This window comes from Thalassophryne amazonica, chromosome 13 (genome assembly GCF_902500255.1).
Source record: "Thalassophryne amazonica chromosome 13, fThaAma1.1, whole genome shotgun sequence".
NCBI lineage: Eukaryota > Metazoa > Chordata > Actinopteri > Batrachoidiformes > Batrachoididae > Thalassophryne > Thalassophryne amazonica.
Window position 1 is genome coordinate 97,422,454 of NC_047115.1, and position 17,814 is coordinate 97,440,267.

The 17,814-nt window shown below is 43.4% G+C and overlaps 1 protein-coding gene across 3 annotated transcripts in view; it reads right to left on the reverse strand.

The window, feature by feature from the left end:
* LOC117523188 overlaps positions 1-17,814 on the reverse strand; it is a 64,764-nt gene continuing 46,950 nt past the window's right edge. Inside the window, exons 5-8 of one of the 3 annotated variants that reach the window (XM_034184632.1) lie at positions 3,063-3,232; positions 2,776-2,969; positions 994-1,053; positions 1-915 (exon numbers count right to left, since the gene is read on the reverse strand). In XM_034184632.1, the coding sequence (XP_034040523.1) occupies positions 716-915; positions 994-1,053; positions 2,776-2,969; positions 3,063-3,232 (624 nt within the window). In that variant the 3' untranslated portion in view covers positions 1-715. Of the gene's footprint in view, positions 916-993; positions 1,054-2,775; positions 3,233-17,814 lie in introns of all 3 variants that reach the window. The other 2 variants (XM_034184630.1, XM_034184631.1) reach the window with 2 other exon arrangements.

The following is a 17,814-nucleotide window of genomic DNA, read 5'->3' on the forward strand; positions in this document are numbered from 1 at the left end:
TACACTATCAGAAGTTTATTTTTGCTGAACATTTATATTACTATTTAGTAATAACCACATAACAGGGTGGAGGACTGTCTGAACAATCTGCCCATAATTATTATTTTGACTCCCTGAGCTTAGGCAATATTTATTCCTAAAATTTAAACACGTCAGTATTCTGAGAAAACACGAAAAACATGGAAAAGATGCTTTTGTTTTTCAAAATCTATGAAGCCAAAATGTTACTGGATAACAACAACAACCTCCCGAATGTCCTTCAAAATAAAATGAATTTAAACTCGGAGCAGAGAAGACTGCAAGCAGAGCACAGGAAAGAGTTTTACTGTGAAAGGTCACTTCCTGTGCAGCAGGAAGTGACCTTTGTGTGTAAAAATGTGTAAACCACCACCAGGGGGAGCCACTGTGGGATTATTGCTTGGACTAAAACCTGAGTTTTTCCTGCTCAGTTTGCTCGTCTGCAGCTCAACATTCAGACTTTAACCTCATTTTAGTTTCTGTTTTATCTATGAATTATTTTACAGTTTGATTCAATCACTTTTGAAATTTGAAAAAAAAAAACTCGCCGTGTGTCTGCCGTCTGTCCCGGCTGGTGGACGTGTGCTAACAAAGCTTGTCATGTGTGTGCTGCCTTTAGCTCTCCAGGATCTCGCTGAGAAGATCCAGTGGCTCTCCTGCCCCTAGTTCAGTTCTGGATCTGTTGCTCCTGCTGACATCATAAGGTTCTGGACCTCAGCCTCTCTGGATTTCTGGACATCCTTTGCTCGTGTTTGTCTTTACTCATGTTGTCATCACTCTTGCTTCTGTCTTTTGTCTTCATGTCCTGGTCCAGGCGGACCTGGTTCATCATCTCAACAGGTGGTCCTGTCACGGTTCTTCGATCCTCCAGTTTGACCAGGTTCTCATTCTGCTGATCTGTGAAAACAGATTCAAGTTTAATGACAGGCTCTAAATAATAATCAGCAAAGAAACATCAAAACAAAAAGTACCGACCTATCAGCTGCTGCCCGGACAGACGTGGGCGTGTCTTTGGCCTTCTCAGACACGTTGGTACTGGATCATGCACAGAGAAACAAAGTCACATGGTCAAAATGGAGGGGGAACGGCACACTCACACGCCATTTGTGTTGCTTGGTAACGGCACACTTGTGGGTCACTAAGAAAAAGCGGGGCCATTCACACAGCCAGCTCGAAAGTGGTCTGCCTGCTCTCCACTTTCGTGGCGCCATTCGGCCAGGGTTCAACAGGTTGATGATTTCGAAAAGTCCTTCGACTGCGGCACAATTTGTCTGACCTGCGTTCGAAATGACCTCATCTTGCCCGCCATTCGAATGGGTCTCCGGCACAAGCGGCATGTGAATGTGGAGTGCATGTGCTGTGCCCGAATGGATGTGGAACTGCTGTATGAGGCATTCAAGTGCAGCTCAGATTTTTCACAAGTGCCATTTGAATCCTCCTTCGTATGCTATTGTGCCTCAGTCGTGTTCTGTGTGACGGGGCGCGGTGGTTTGCAAGGCAAAAAAATTGAACAGTGCAACAGAGCGAGCCGAATCCACGTTTACTCAATATATGTCAAACTGGAAATGTATGTGGAACTTCCCTTTGGGCAAGTTTAACAGTGGACATTAGCTCACCGTGGTACTTGTGCACACCACAACGTGTGCTGTTAAGCCGTGGTCACAACCCGCCGTACTTGCATGTGCGTGCAGTCTACTTGCAAAAACGTGGGCTAAATTTGGAGATCCGTACGTCATAAGTACTGCCTCAGTACGAATTTAGGAGCACGCAGACACATGCAGACATGCCGTAGAGGTTTTAGTGCATGCAGAACTTTCACTGCGGTCAGACTGCGGATTCACCAGCAGTACAGATGACGCACGTTGTGAGTCCTGCCTCAGTACGGATTCAAACCAGCACATTTTCATTCAATTACTACTGAATTAACCAAATCCGTACGTAGGCAGTACGGATTACGGCACTCACTGCATACTATGGAGGCCGACAGACTTGCATACACAACGCAGCTTGTCACTTGAACTTGGACTTTATTTCCAAACGTGAGCAACACAGACACTCCACAGCTTCAGTCTGTTAACTAGCTGTAACTTTTCGAGGCAAGTAAACACTCGTACAACTGACCGCTGCAGGCTGGACATGCTCATGCATCGCCGACGGCGAAAAACACCTGCCGCTCCGGTCCTGCTCATAAAAAAGAAAAGCAACCACACACACACACACACACACACTGCTTTATTGTCAACTCTCTTTATCATTACACTCCTAGAGACGTGCGTTGAACGTACTCCCTCCCTCCTCTTGCTACTGCCTCCGTACGTTTTCATCCGCGGAAAACGTACAGCGAAAAAACGCACGGTGGGTTGTGACCGGGGCTTTACTTAACCTAAGGGACCTGATTTCCAAAGAACCCAGATAATTAATGAATGAATGAATGAATGAATGCTAAACTGTATTGAGTAATCCATACTTTTGCGTACTGGGGTGGAGACCGTGCTGCAGGTGATTTACTGAGATTAATTGCGTAATAGAACCTACAGCAGTGTGTAAATGAGGATTTTGGCCGTAAGCACAAAGTGAAAATCAGCCCCTTGCAGCTTTGCACCTGTTCACACGCTGGAAATTAAAAATCTAAACCAAAAACTCCTATTTCTGACAAGTAATTATTTGTTCCATACATCACTTCTGCTCTTATGTGGAATAAGTAAATATGATGGAACATGAATAAAAATAAGATGGGTGGAGTCAGAGTGCTGGTACCTGCTGTCTCCTGGGTCCAGGCTGTGACCTCTCCGGGCTCTGCTACTGACCCGGCTTTTATTGTGATGTGCAGGGAGAACGCCTGTGGACCACTGAGGTCATCCCCGGCTCTGCTGCTGGTCAGAGCTTTTCCTTGGCTCGTGGCAACATGACCGCGATGTCTGAAACCTCTGCTTCTGTCATCACCAGCTTTCCTGCCATCACGTTCACCACAGACAGACATAAGAACAGCTGCAGAACTTCCACTGTGTTCTCTGTTGTCATTATTACTGCTGCCGGTGAAGCACCTCCTGCTGATTCCCATGGCAGGTTGTTCTCGGAGTAGTGGGCGCCCCCTAATGGCCAGGTCAGGGTAGGTTCTGTGCATCTCCATAATCGAATGGTCTTCACTGAGGAGTCTGTGCTGGGTCCTGGGCTGGGACGTATCTGCATGCTTGGCCTCCAGACACAGAGGCACCTGCAGAAAGAAGAGAGTCATTCCAACAGTGACGCCACTGATTACGCTGCTCATACCGCACCATGCAGGCACACCCAAATCTGCCCCACAGGGGCGCCACAGGGCCCACAAACCTGGTGTAGGAAGGTGGCAAATGTATTGGGGGGTTGAGGGGGTTTCACCCACCTTCAGCTGCTGACTAATAGTGCAGCAGATAAAAGAATATTTAGAGCGGAATCCTGCAAATGGTGATAAAAGCATCAAATTTGGCAGAAATACTCCTCAGACAATCCTCTTTTGACAAAACCGATTAGCCACTTGAATTTTCAGTTGGCGTTCAGGTAGGGGTCAATTGAAGAAATACACAGAGGTCAAAATTAAAAGATGTTCCAATCATATTGAAATCTATGCCACATTATTTGCCTGATCATAAAGATTCCAAAAAGGTATAGTTTGGATGGTCTGTATGTTGGGTTTGCACCCTGTTTTTAAAGAAATGAGAGGCACAAACACTGAAAAGAAACCAGTCAGAGACAAATATATATATATATTTTTTGCTCTGCGCAGAGGAGGAGAACAAGCAAAGCTCTCCTAAAATCCCCTCCTCTGGCCCAGCCTTTTATTTAGTTCATCAACATGAGAAAAAACAAACAAGGACAGTCGGGAGAGGTTACACATGAGTCATGTCTGCAAGAGGGTGATAGCAAAGCAAGGTAACGGCTGAAACCTTCCATTCCTGCAACATGAGCCTTGTGGCTCGTCAAAGCAGGATAAGGCACTTATGCAAAATGAAAAATAGTTTGCTCAATCATGAAGAATGCAGACAACAAGTCTTTCTTTCTAAAACCTCCTCCTCTCACAAAGAGGAAAAATAATAAGCATAAACTATAAGAAAATAAATAATAATAATAATAATATAAGCATAAACTAAAGAAAATAAATGATAATAAGAACATGAACTATATAAAATCCTTGACATAATCCTCCCTGTTTATCGTTTATTTACATAAGTTTGTCATGTCCAAAACACACAACAATAGAAAATTTGTCCACTTTAACCACTTGTCTTATTACATTTTCAGCTAAAGCTTCATAGGCTAAGAGTGTGTTAACTCATCACGTCAACAGTTCAAGCTTGAACTGGAGTTGTGAGCTTTTCAATATCATCATAATTCTCAACACAGTCATTATAGTTTTCTCCACTAAGGTCTGACCGTTTCAATGCTTGATATTTTGGCATAGTTTGTTGGAAAGCCAGATTACACTGTACAAATGTATTTGACACCATTTTGCCAACCATTGTTTTGATATAAGGGATCACACAACACATGCAAAGTCCAATCAGAATTAGGACTATAATAACTGGTGTCACCATTTTCAATAGTAACTGCCACCATGGTCCTGAAGTCAACCAGGACCAGGGATTCCACTGGCTCACGGCTAGGGTGTCTTTATGCATTGCATCATGAAGTTTATTCAGCTCTTCCAATGCGTCCTGCACATCCACTGAATGAATGGAGTCTGGGATGAAAGTACAGCATGTTGTGTTCAGCAGAACACAAACTCCTCCCTGTGAACCAGTAAGCAGGTCTAAAACCATGCGATTTTGCATCACCATGGTACGTAAAGCATCTATTTCAGTGTTTTGAGCTGCTACTATTTTCTCAGTCACATTCATCAATCAATCAATCAATCAATTTTTTATATAGCGCCAAATCACAACAAACAGTTGCCCCAAGGCGCTTTATATTGTAAGGCAAGGCCATACAATAATTATGTAAAACCCCAACGGTCAAAACGACCCCCTGTGAGCAAGCACTTGGCTACAGTGGGAAGGAAAAACTCCCTTTTAACAGGAAGAAACCTCCAGCAGAACCAGGCTCAGGGAGGGGCAGTCTTCTGCTGGGACTGGTTGGGGCTGAGGGAGAGAACCAGGAAAAAGACATGCTGTGGAGGGGAGCAGAGATCGATCACTAATGATTAAATGCAGAGTGGTGCATACAGAGCAAAAAGAGAAAGAAACAGTGCATCATGGGAACCCCCCAGCAGTCTACGTCTATAGCAGCATAACTAAGGGATGGTTCAGGGTCACCTGATCCAGCCCTAACTATAAGCTTTAGCAAAAAGGAACGTTTTAAGCCTAATCTTAAAAGTAGAGAGGGTGTCTGTCTCCCTGATCTGAATTGGGAGCTGGTTCCACAGGAGAGGAGCCTGAAAGCTGAAGGCTCTGCCTCCCATTCTACTCTTACAAACCCTAGGAACTACAAGTAAGCCTGCAGTCTGAGAGCGAAGCGCTCTATTGGGGTGATATGGTACTATGAGGTCCCTAAGATAAGATGGGACCTGATTATTCAAAACCTTATAAGTAAGAAGAAGAATTTTAAATTCTATTCTAGAATTAACAGGAAGCCAATGAAGAGAGGCCAATATGGGTGAGATATGCTCTCTCCTTCTAGTCCCCGTCAGTACTCTAGCTGCAGCATTTTGAATTAACTGAAGGCTTTTTAGGGAACTTTTAGGACAACCTGATAATAATGAATTACAATAGTCCAGCCTAGAGGAAATAAATGCATGAATTAGTTTTTCAGCATCACTCTGAGACAAGACCTTTCTGATTTTAGAGATATTGCGTAAATGCAAAAAAGCAGTCCTACATATTTGTTTAATATGCGCTTTGAATGACATATCCTGATCAAAAATGACTCCAAGATTTCTCACAGTATTACTAGAGGTCAGGGTAATGCCATCCAGAGTAAGGATCTGGTTAGACACCATGTTTCTAAGATTTGTGGGGCCAAGTACAATAACTTCAGTTTTATCTGAGTTTAAAAGCAGGAAATTAGAGGTCATCCATGTCTTTATGTCTGTAAGACAATCCTGCAGTTTAGCTAATTGGTGTGTGTCCTCTGGCTTCATGGATAGATAAAGCTGGGTATCATCTGCGTAACAATGAAAATTTTTGTTGAACAGTCCCAATTGATAATTCAGAGTTTCAATCATTAATGAATTTTTTCCCACTCCTATCCAGGGGAACAATGAATGTGCTATTATATCTCCTACAGACCACAATTTTTGGTCCTTTGGTACATCCGAGCCCCACATGTGATCATGTGGTAACACATCTGGGTATATCGATCTCCTCTGTCTGGTGCTGCCATTCTTCTCTGTGGAGGTCCTTGGCACTACCACATATGTATGGTCAGTCACCTGGGTAGGTGCACACACACCACCCCAATTTGGTGGGAGACTCATGTACAGTCTGGAACCACAAAGCCAATAGATGTCATCATACACCGGAGTACCATTTACAGGTGGTAGCAAAAACTTACTAACATAAGCACATGATTCATCCGTTCCCCATGGACAGGAGCCTGTATAATTACATCCCTGTCCAATGTGATGAAGATAAGTACCATCCACATATTATGTTTTGGTTAGGCTTAAATTATTTGATAAACATACGTTTGGGTACACAGACGTTTCTTAATTTTACCTACAGTTTTATTCCCTGTCCCTTAAAAGCAAATCGGGAATGGCCGTTGTGATGACAATGATATTTTTGCATTTCCCTTCAGTCTAGTCAATGGAGCAGCACTTGGGCACGCTTGTACGTCTTCTGTTGAAATCCCTATCATATAAGTGGTTGCACTGAGGCAAGTGGTGTTACGTCTTGTCAGATTTGCTGAGAACTGCTCCCCCCGAAATACAGTTTGATTATGCATCCGTATGATAAGACATTCTGTCACCCTAGCAGGGTACAGTTTAGCCGTCAGAGCTGGGTGTGTTGAGGATATAGGCATTTGCGAACAAACATAACAATTAGTAACATGTAATTCCATAGCCAATAAATGAACATATCTGTACCACATATTAGTATGGTATATATGAGGGTGTCCATCTGTTTCATTCACATTATGAATAAACCTCTTCTGACGTTGCTTCCGTTGTTCTCTGGCTCGGTCCACAGTGAGCTGCAATTCTTGGGTCAACCACCAGGCCAGGAATCCGAGGAGCACGAAACACACTAAGATCACAACGCAACCGGCTGCCCTACCAACAGTCCGGCAGCGGTGGCGCTGAGCACGCCACTCCGGGGTCTGCTGTAGTTCAGTCATGATTGCTAGGATACAGTGTTGTTAACCAACCTCACCTAATAGTGCAAGGATTTCCCTGCTTCACTGGCGTTGAGACAATCTATTGCTAATTAAATAGACTCCCTTTGTAGCCAGACTTCCCCTTACACTATGGAGGCAGCCAACACACACTGTATCCTACAGTGACTTAGATGTATCCACGTTGATCTCTCCGCTATCTTTACTGCAGTTGGTGTTGTTAACAGCACTTGGTATGGACCTTCCCAACGAGGACTGGACCAGTTCTTCCTCTTAATCACTCTGATGAACACCCAGTCTCCTGGCTGGACTACTGGAAGGCCGTCCTGTGGGAGATCAAAATTATTCGGCAGTAAATGTGTTTGAGTTATCTCTTTCTGTGTTAATGTCTTTTTCATAAAATCTGCTAATGTTTGTTCCTCATCTGCTGTTCTAGTATCCATGTCAAAAATTGGTAGATGATATGGTCGTCCATAAAGTATCTCAAATGGTGTTAAACCTGATGGTGTTGGTGTTATTCTCATATACAATTTTACTAGGTCCAAACATTCAATCCAGGTTTGTTTTGTCTCTTCCATACATTTCCTTAGTCTTATTTTTATTGTGCCATTTGTGTTGTGTGTTGGGGGGTGTGGCTGGATATTTTGGTGTTCTTTTCTTTTCTTTGCTCTCCAGGTGGCATGAGAACTGATTTGTCTGTGGAGAAGGTGCTGGCTGAAGAATACTTCACCCTCATCAACATCATGTGCAGCACCTGTGACTGGTGCTCACATGCAACCTTAAAGACTTTCAGCTGAAGCAGATAATTGGATGGCGTTCTGCATTTAAGTCATGTGTAATTCAAGCAGAACTGCCGGGAACTCGACCTTGTGATGTTCGTTTGTGAGACGCTGAGGACCGCGCCTGGGTTTGACACATCGAGCCCGTGAAGCAAGGAAGGGTGAGGGACACATGCTGTCAGCACACATCAAAGGTGATTTAGTGTTTGACTAATTGTTGATAGTAACTTGGTATTTTGTTACGCAGTATACTTGAATTGTGATGAGGATTGTGCAGCTCGCTTCTCACTGCTGTGGCATGCGGACAAGTGATCCTCCACCTGTTGTGAGAAGCTGCTCATTTGCATAAAGCTTAAAATACAGACCTGCATGTGTTGCTGATAGTGTGTGTCTTTTGGAGGATATTAGTTGTAACTGCTAACTTACCTCACCTCTTCTATGCTTCGCAGAGAGTCGGTTTTGTCATGTCCACCTGGGGGGTGTTTGGCGGTGGTAGTGGGTCCAGGAGCGCCGGGCTTCGATCCTTTTGGGCGCTGGAGAGCGTGCCAGCCTTCACTCCACCAGAAGGACGCTATTTCTGTTTTTACACTTTTTATGCACCAGCGGGTGAAATAAATATATTGTTTTTGGAACCGCTTTTCTGGTTATTTGTAGCGCTGGGTTCCGTCTGACGCAGGTCCGCTCCTCAACCCGCGTCGACACATAACAATTTGTCCTTTCCACTAATCCTGCACTTTGTGGGTGGTAAGCACAATGATGTTTTAACTTAATTTTCATGTGTTCTGCTACTCTTTGTACAACTTCATTTACAAAATGTGTTCCATTATCACTGTACAATGTCTCTGGTATTCCATAATACGGAATAATTGTCTTACACAATGCTTTTGCTATTGTTAAAGCATCTGCTTTGTGTGATGGAACAATTTCTACCCATTTTGAAAAGGCATCAATTAATACTAGACAGTATTGATAAGGTCCACATTGATTTAGTTCAATAAAGTCCATATGAACAATTTGAAAAGGATACTGTGGTTTTGGGAATTGCCCTCTCCGGGGTCTTATATTTCCCTGTGGGTTGTGTTTCAATCAGGTAACACAGACTTTACAAAAATGTTTTGAGTATAAATTAAATCCATAGGTAGTAAAGTGTTGGTCTACCATATATACCATCCCCCCTGTTGACACATGCGTTAACCCATGCATCGCAATTGCAGCTGCTTTGAATAAGCTTTTGGGTAGGATGGGTTTGTTATATACACAATAAAGTCCTTTGGGGTTTGGGGTTGCCCCATTTTTCAACCACAAATGTTGTTCCTGCGCTGGTGCCTGTTTTTGCATATCCAATAAAAGGTCAGAATCTATTAATGGTTCATTGTCTGTCTGAACTGTGTAAATAGAAGAAGTGCTGTATCGACCAGCTGCTGCTTCTTTCGCTATTTTGTCTGCGAGACAGTTTCCTCTGGAGACAAAATCTGTGCCTCTGGTGTGGGCTGCGCATTTACATAATGCCAGGTGTGATGGTAATGTCACTGCTTCTAGCAAATTTGTGAGTAAGCCTGCATGTGTCACTGGTTTCCCTGTAGAGGTTATCATACCTCTTTGTTGCCATTGTTCTGCAAAGAACCAAATTGTTGAAAATGCATATTGACTATCTGTATAGACTGTCAGTTTCTGTCCTTTAGCCAAGATACAAGCTCTGGTTAATGCAATGAGTTCTGCAGCTTGGGCTGTTTTAAAATGATCGATCTGTTTTGCTTCAATAACAGTATTTGGTAATTGAACCACAGCACAGCCTGTTAATGTCTGTCCTTTCTGATCTTTGAAACATGAGCCATCCACAAAGTAATGTAGTCCATCTGTAAATGGTTTGTCTGTTAAGTCTGGTCGAGGTAATTGTTGTTTCTGTGTGTCTGCCAAACAATCATGCGGTTCACCATCTGTCTCAGTAGGTAGGAGCGTGGCGGGATTCAAGGTGTTGCATCTTTCAATGGTAATATGTGGCTGAGACAATAGCATTGCTGTATAAGCTATCTGTCTAGCAGGCGATAAGAATGTAGCCAAACGTTTGGAATAATAGCCAACTGGTTTATTTTTATTACCATGTTGTTGTAGCTGCACACATAAATCCCTGTTTTGTGTCCACCATGAGAGGGCATGGCTTGGCATAATTGGGCAGAGATAATACTGTGGAACTCACAAGTTCTTGTTTAAGAGCTGTAAACTGTTCTTCAGCTTCTTTATTCCACTGTATTTTGTCAGTCATATCCATTGGTATAGAGTGTATTAAATCCTGCAATTTCTGCACCTTCTCTGCATAACATGGAATCCAGGCTCTGCAATAATTACAGATACCTAAGAAAGTCATCATTTCCTTTTTTGTTGACGGTTTAGGCGCTTTGAGAATAGCGTGCTTTCGATCGTCTTGTATTCGTTTCCCTTCAGCTGATAGGACGTGGCCTAAATAAGTCACTTGTGGTTGCACAAACTGCAACTTTTGCTTTTTAATTTTACTTCCTGTTTCTGTCAAATGTTGCAAAAGCATCATAGTACATTTTGTACAGCTGTCTTTTGTCTTTCCTGCCACCAAAATGTCATCTACATACACCAAGATTTGTGAATCTTCTGGTGGAGTAAATGAAGATAAGCAACAATTTATTGCTTGTGTAAAAATGGTCGGACTGTCAGCAAAACCTTGAGGGAGTCTTGTATATGTGTATCTTTTCCCTTTGAATGTAAAATTGAGAGTCTGGATGAACAGGTACTGAGAAAAATGCATTACTGATGTCTATGACAGAGAAGTACATGTTTCCAGGACTTAATCTATTTAGCAGCGTATGTGGGTCTGGGACCAGAGGGGCACTAGTTTCTACTGCAGCATTTACTGCACATAGGTCTTGTACCATTCGCCAATTCTGATTGTCTGCTTTTTTCACAGGATATATTGGAGTGTTACAGGATGCATCTAAACATTCCCTGATGACTCCTGCTTCCAATAATTCTGCAATAACCGGTTCAATTCCTTTTTCTGCTTCAGGTTTTAACGGATATTGTTTGATCCGTGGTCTCCAATCAGATCGTGGCTTAATTTTGACTGGCGGAATATTTTTCAACAGTCCTACATCTGTGGGTGCTTTCACCCAGAGATGAGGAGGCAGTTTAGTCAATAAAGTCTCATCGTCCTGTGTCAACAACACAGATGTTGTTAAATTTCAATCGTCCAGATCTACTTCATGTATCACTGGTGTCGTCCAAGCACTTACAAACATGTATTTCCGATACAAGCCTGTGGATGGACTGAAATCCAACACCGACACTTCATCTGCTTCATGCCAATCAGTTGCTTCCTCAGCTATTTTAGCAATTCCTCCAAGGTCCTTCCAGGACTGAGTGTCTGCCCTTGTCAGTGAAATATGTGGCACAGCCTCAGGTTTTCCTCTGTACCATTTGTCTGCACTTTGGGTCAGCACTACACTACACACAGAGGTGGTTTTTCTGTCTGTGTATAGGTGTGCTACTGTCTGTAATTCTGATGGAATTTTCAGAAATCCTGCTCCATACCTTTCATCCTTTTGTGGAGTGAATAGCATAGTTATGTGTAGATCTTTTGGTGACCTCATTACTACGTGTTCTCTGTTTTCACAGGTCATCAGACCTTCCTCCAATAATTGTTCAGTTTGTCTCAACTCTGACAGATCCAAAGAGTACTGCCAGGCCTGGGCCAAATTTGTATATAAAGACAGCGGGCTGCCTCACAGCTCTCATACCACCTACTGTTGGTGTGACTCCTATAGATAAGGCAGTCATCAAATCTCGTCCCAGTAAATTTACTGGACAATGGGGCGAATAAACCACAGAGACACAAGCAGTTTGGTTCGTTTCAGGATCTTCAAAATTGACAAACTTCAATATTTTCTCTGAATTCACCTGTCCATTTGCAGATTTTACCCAAACGACTTCTTTTGCAAATTTAGTTCCGGGAGGTCTGTCTGTTATCACTGTCCTACATGCTCCTGTGTCACAGAGAAAATCCATGTCCTGTCCATTTACCTTTAGAGTCACCACAGGTCTTTCTTCCTCTTTATGGCCTCTACTCTCATCTGTGCTTCACTGAGCCATACTTTTGCACACTCTATTTCTCCTTCTTTTCTTGCTTTCCTGTTACCCTTTTTATTTGCTGCTGCTGCTGTAAGTTTTAACACCAAAACCTTCACAATCTGGCACAACCAATTTACCTGAAAAGCCATATTTCTTTTTCCATTTAGTTATGTACTTCAGATTTTCCGGATTGCGTTTGTGCATGTATTTTTCGTCGCCCTGAAATAGGGGCTTATTTTCTGTGCATGTGTTTCCCATGTTGGTCACCTATTCCCCTTCACTCTGCAAAGTTCAGGTCAAGCTTCTACCCCGTGGGGCGGACCTTCCTTGGAATCCCCCTCTTTGCAGACTCGTCGGGAATATGTGAGTGTGGTGCGTATGGACTTAAAATGACTGACCTACTTTGCAGACAACGGCTCCACTTTTATCCCCTGATAAAATGGGATATCAAGCTGTCCGTGCTTCAGTCACTCACAGTCTCATTCTTTTATCATTACTAAGGAATACTCAGTGAAACAATACCACACATACAGTCCGACACTGTCACACACACACTCCCACAACCGCTCCAACTCTCACACATATACAAAATAAATTACAGATTTCATCAATGATTGCAATTACAGACAAGCCCTCATCTTAAAAAAAAAAAATAAATAATAATAAATCATTTTATATCAAGACATAAATAACAACAAAATCCTTACAACAAAACAACAAAAACAGAATTTTCTCTCATTCATACCACAAACATACTTAGTTTCACTTTTGAAATAATCAATTAATTCGCGTCTCTCTCGTTGTGTGGGCCGCCAGAAGAGGAGGTACTGCTGGCCCACCACCAGAGGGCGCCCTGCCTGAAGGACACAGCCGGGAGTGACAGCTGTCACTCATTCTTCATCATCTCACTCCATAAAACCCAGACGTCATCTCCACCTCATCGCCGAGATATCGTACTTCTATGGAGGTAACATTCTCAGCCTTAATCTGTGCCATACTGCACTGTGTGTTTCTGATCTTTGTACAGGAGGTTTCAGTCGTTTGTGTCAGCAGGAAGCTGAGCTGGTCGGTAACGGCAGGGTGACAGATCGCACCCTTCACGATCAGTGAGACAAGTGACTGTTCAGGTTCTGTAAAAGACTGTGTTCATATTTGCGGAGGTGGAGGTGGCATTCCCACCGTTGTTGTTACTTGGTGTACACACACCCACACTTGACTGTCTTTGTTCTTCGCCAGCAGTACCAGATCTGACAGTCGGGGACGGTGATCACCTGGGAATTCGGGACTTGGCGGCTCCAGTATTCACCAGGTTCGGTGGCGGCGGAAATCGTGTGGTTCCGGCTCTTCTCGGGACAGACGTCTTCTATCCTCGAGCCTGCCCACACGTCACCTTTGTGGATTGACTGTTATCAGATACTGAGATTGTTTGTATATTCGTTGTGCACCTTCACAACATTAAATTGTTACTTTTTGGCTCATCTATTGACCGTTCCTTTGCGCCCCCTGTTGTGGGTCCGTGTCACTACACTTTCACAACATCTCTAACTGCTTCTCCTGAAATTTATTCTTACTCCTCCTGTATTTCTCAGCCGGATGGGGACTCGAACCCCTCCGCCAAATGTGCCGGCAGGACCGGAGACTCTAACTCCCTCCCCCGCACTTTATTCCGGATGGGGACTCGAACCCCTCCGCCAAATGTGCCGGCAGGACCGGAGACTCTAACTCCCTCCCCCGCACTTTATTCCGGATGGGGACTCGAACCCCTCCGCCATATGTGCCGGCAGGACCGGAGACTCTAACTCCCTCCCCCGCACTTTATTCTGGATGGGGACTTGAACCCCTCCTCAACATTTTTTCCTCACAGGCAGGCAGTAATTACTTACGTTAATTTGTTGCGCCCCTCATTTGGTTCGGAGGCGTCGTCAATCTACTGCGGCGAGCGGAGGTGGATGTCTATAGTCACCGGCCCGACGGAGAATTCCCTCAGGACTTTCCTTCGATCCCTCTAGTGGAATCGGCTGTGCACAGTCTGCGGCGTGTCTTCCTCCGTTCGCTCGAGAAGATCTGTCAACGCCCCACGTTGGGCGGCAAGAAAAAAACTGTTGGGTTTGCACCCTGTTTTTAAAGAAATGAGAGGCACAAACACTGAAAAGAAACCAGTCAGAGAGAGACAAATATATATATATATTTTGTGCTCTGCGCAGAGGAGGAGAACAAGCAAAGCTCTCCTAAAATCCCCTCCTCTGGCCCAGCCTTTTATTTAGTTCATCAACATGAGAAAAAACAAACAAGGACAGTTGGGAGAGGTTACACATGAGTCATGTCTGCAAGAGGGTGATAGCAAAGCAAGGTAACGGCTGAAACCTTCCATTCCTGCAACATGAGCCTTGTGGCTCATCAAAGCAGGATACGGCACTTATGCAAAATGAAAAATAGTTTGCTCAATCATGAAGAATGCAGACAACAAGTCTTTCTTTGTAAAACCTCCTCTTCTCACAAAGAGGAAAAATAATAAGCATAAACTATAAGAAAATAAATAATAATAATAATATAAGTATAAACTAAAGAAAATAAATGATAATAAGAGCATGAACTATATAAAATCCTTGACACTGTATCTGAACTTATCATGTTATGGGGTAACATATGTCACATGTCATAGAATCCAATAGACGTAGACCTTGTTTGACTTTTACTTTGGAGACCAAACATTCAACACTGTCAAAACTGTTCCATTTATTAATCCTATTAGCTCAACCAATAACTTGCATCACTTTTTACCAAAATTGGAGCAACTTTAACTTTTGACCCCTGTACAAAATGAAACTGACCTTTGTCACCATTCTTGCTGTTTTTATCCCATAACTCCATAGAATTCAGTCTCAGATAGTCCAAACTATAACTTTTTGGAATCTTTATGATTAGGCAAATAATGTGGAATATTTTTTCAATATGATTGGAGCATCTTTTAATTTTGACCTCTGTGTAATTATTCAATTGACCCCTACCTGACCACTGATTGAAAAGTCAAGTGGCCAATTGTTTTTTTCAAAAGAGGACTGTCTTAGGAGTATTTCTGCCGAATTTGATGCTTTTATCACCATTTGCATGATTGTTTCAGTTATCTGCTGCACTATAACAGATGGATAAAATTATAGAAAAGTTCTTGCATAAACACAGGCTGATTGATGAAAGCTGCTGCAGGCAGAATCAGAAGATTTCCAGTGTTTAAGATGAAAAGTGTGTATTCTGAAGACCAGTGATGAACAGACACACCAGCCTTAAAACAGAGCTCCCAGCCGCAGCAGTGGCTCCTACGATGGTAAACCTGCACATCAGCGATCTTCCAAGTACAACATCACGGCAGTACAGCTATGCAGATGACATCATCCTTCTACTCTCAGACTACAGCTGGTCATATTTAGACATTCTGGCACTAGTGGCAGTGTACATCAAACCTGGAGGCTGAATCTGAGTGAGGCAAGAACCACTTTCAACACCAAGGAGGCACTTTCAACCTCAGTGGGTCACCTCTACCTTACAATCACTCCTCAACATACCTCAGGGCAAAAGTAGAACAGCAACTGACCTACAAACAACATCAAAGCCCTACATGCAAAAGTGTTCTTCCAAAATAACCTCCTATGTTGTGCAGCAGGTTTATCATGGGGAGCCAACACATCCAGTCCTCAAACTGGATGTGTTGGCTCTGGTTGACAGAAGAGCCACATATGCCAGGCCAGCATGGTGCCGGAGCTCACACACAAGGAAGTTAGATGTAGCACTCAGCAACACTTTGTGATTTGCCGCTAGTGGACTTTAACTGAGCTGCTGCCAGTGCTGTCAGGCATCACACCTGCAGGACTGCATAGAGAACATCACACATACAGGCTGGTCAGCAAGGATCTGCTGAACACCAAGCACCCACTGCATAACCTTATCCAGGAGCCACAACAACGGGGTCTCCACCGCCACCCTCCCAATGCCCTTTCTCCCACCATGCAGCAACCCACCGGAACTCCAACTTTAATATCTAAAGTGAATGACAATGTGGCTGGCAGGAGACACACCAACCCACTCAACTCACCGCAGTGAGTTACCACCCAGCACAGCTCTATAGCTCAAAGCCTAGATGACCCTGAACTGGCCAACCCCTCTTTGTAGTCGGTTCAAAGCCAGCATGCACCACTGGTGTGTGCAACCATCCTCAGGTCAGAGCGTGCAGCACGTTATCCATGAGTGCTCCACTCCTGACCCATCTGAAGATGAAACCCTAGACCTAAAAATCCCTGATCGGACCACAGTCAGCAACACCTGTGTGATGCTGCATCACTGCCTCCTACACAAGAATAAGAAGAAGATTTGACTATAAAACTTAATAAAGTGGCTTGTACATAACTGGTGCTGAGGTGCTCAAGCGTGCTAAAAATAGGAGGTACAGCAGAATACATGGAGGGAAGCCCTTTTCTTATGTCATAGATCCCTCCACATTTTCTACTGTGCATCCTTTTTCCTAGCATACACAAGCACCAGTTATACACCTGTTATAATACCTCTCGTAGATGGTTGTTGTCCTGCTCAGTCCTTGACAGCTATGTTTTCTGTCTTCATTGAGTTCTTTTGTCTGCTTTTTTGATCATCTGTTTATTTTGCTTTTGTCACAGTTTGTTGTTTTTTGTTCTTCACACTTCAGTCACATGTTGAATTCTGTTCTTGATTAGTTTAATGTTTGATCCACGGTCCTTGATTTTGATCATTATTGGTTTTTTTGTCACAGGTTTTATTTGTCACGTTGTTCATTGCAGCCATTGGTTATATTCTGTATTTTACACTCTCATCCGATACCAGTTCCATTCTAGTTTCAGTTTTTGATCTTCTTGTTGCTTTCTATTCTAGTTATTGTCAAGTATTATTCTGTTCTTGTGGATACTCCTTGCAGACTTTGGTTCAAGTTGTTTTTCTCTGTCTTGTTAGTTGCATATTGTTAAATTATGGTTTCTCGTCATGTCCTTGCTGTCACTGCACTCCCCTGCCTGTCTCTTCTCTTCTTGGTTCTCATGTGTTCACACCCAGTCTCATTTGTTCCACAGTCACGCCCTTTGATCCCTCTCACATAAACACATGACTGGTGGTTGGCTCTCACTGCGGTATTGTATCACTTCCTGTTCCAGAGCACAGCGGTGTTTTTCTGTATCTGTTAGCTGTTTAATCTGTGTAGTTAGATTGATCTAGATAACGATTTGTTTCACAGTGTAATCTTCACGTGCCTTAACTAAAACACTCCCTCTGCTGAATCACCTCTAAATTATTTACACATTATTCACTTTGTGTGTTTTTAAGAATCCGCTAGCTTAGCGCAGCTACTAGCTCTTAGCCGGTTTAGCATGGCGGCTTCTCCTGTCTCTCCCGCACTTTTCTGCTCTGGGTGTGAAATGTTTAGTTATTCCTCGGCCTCCTTTAGCAGTAATGGTACTTGTAATAAGTGTAGCTTATTCGTAGCTTTGGAGGCCAGGCTGGGCGAATTGGAGACTCGGCTCCGCACCGTGGAAAATTCTACAGCTAGCCAGGCCCCTGTAGTCGGTGCGGACCAAGGTAGCTTAGCCACCATTAGCTGTCC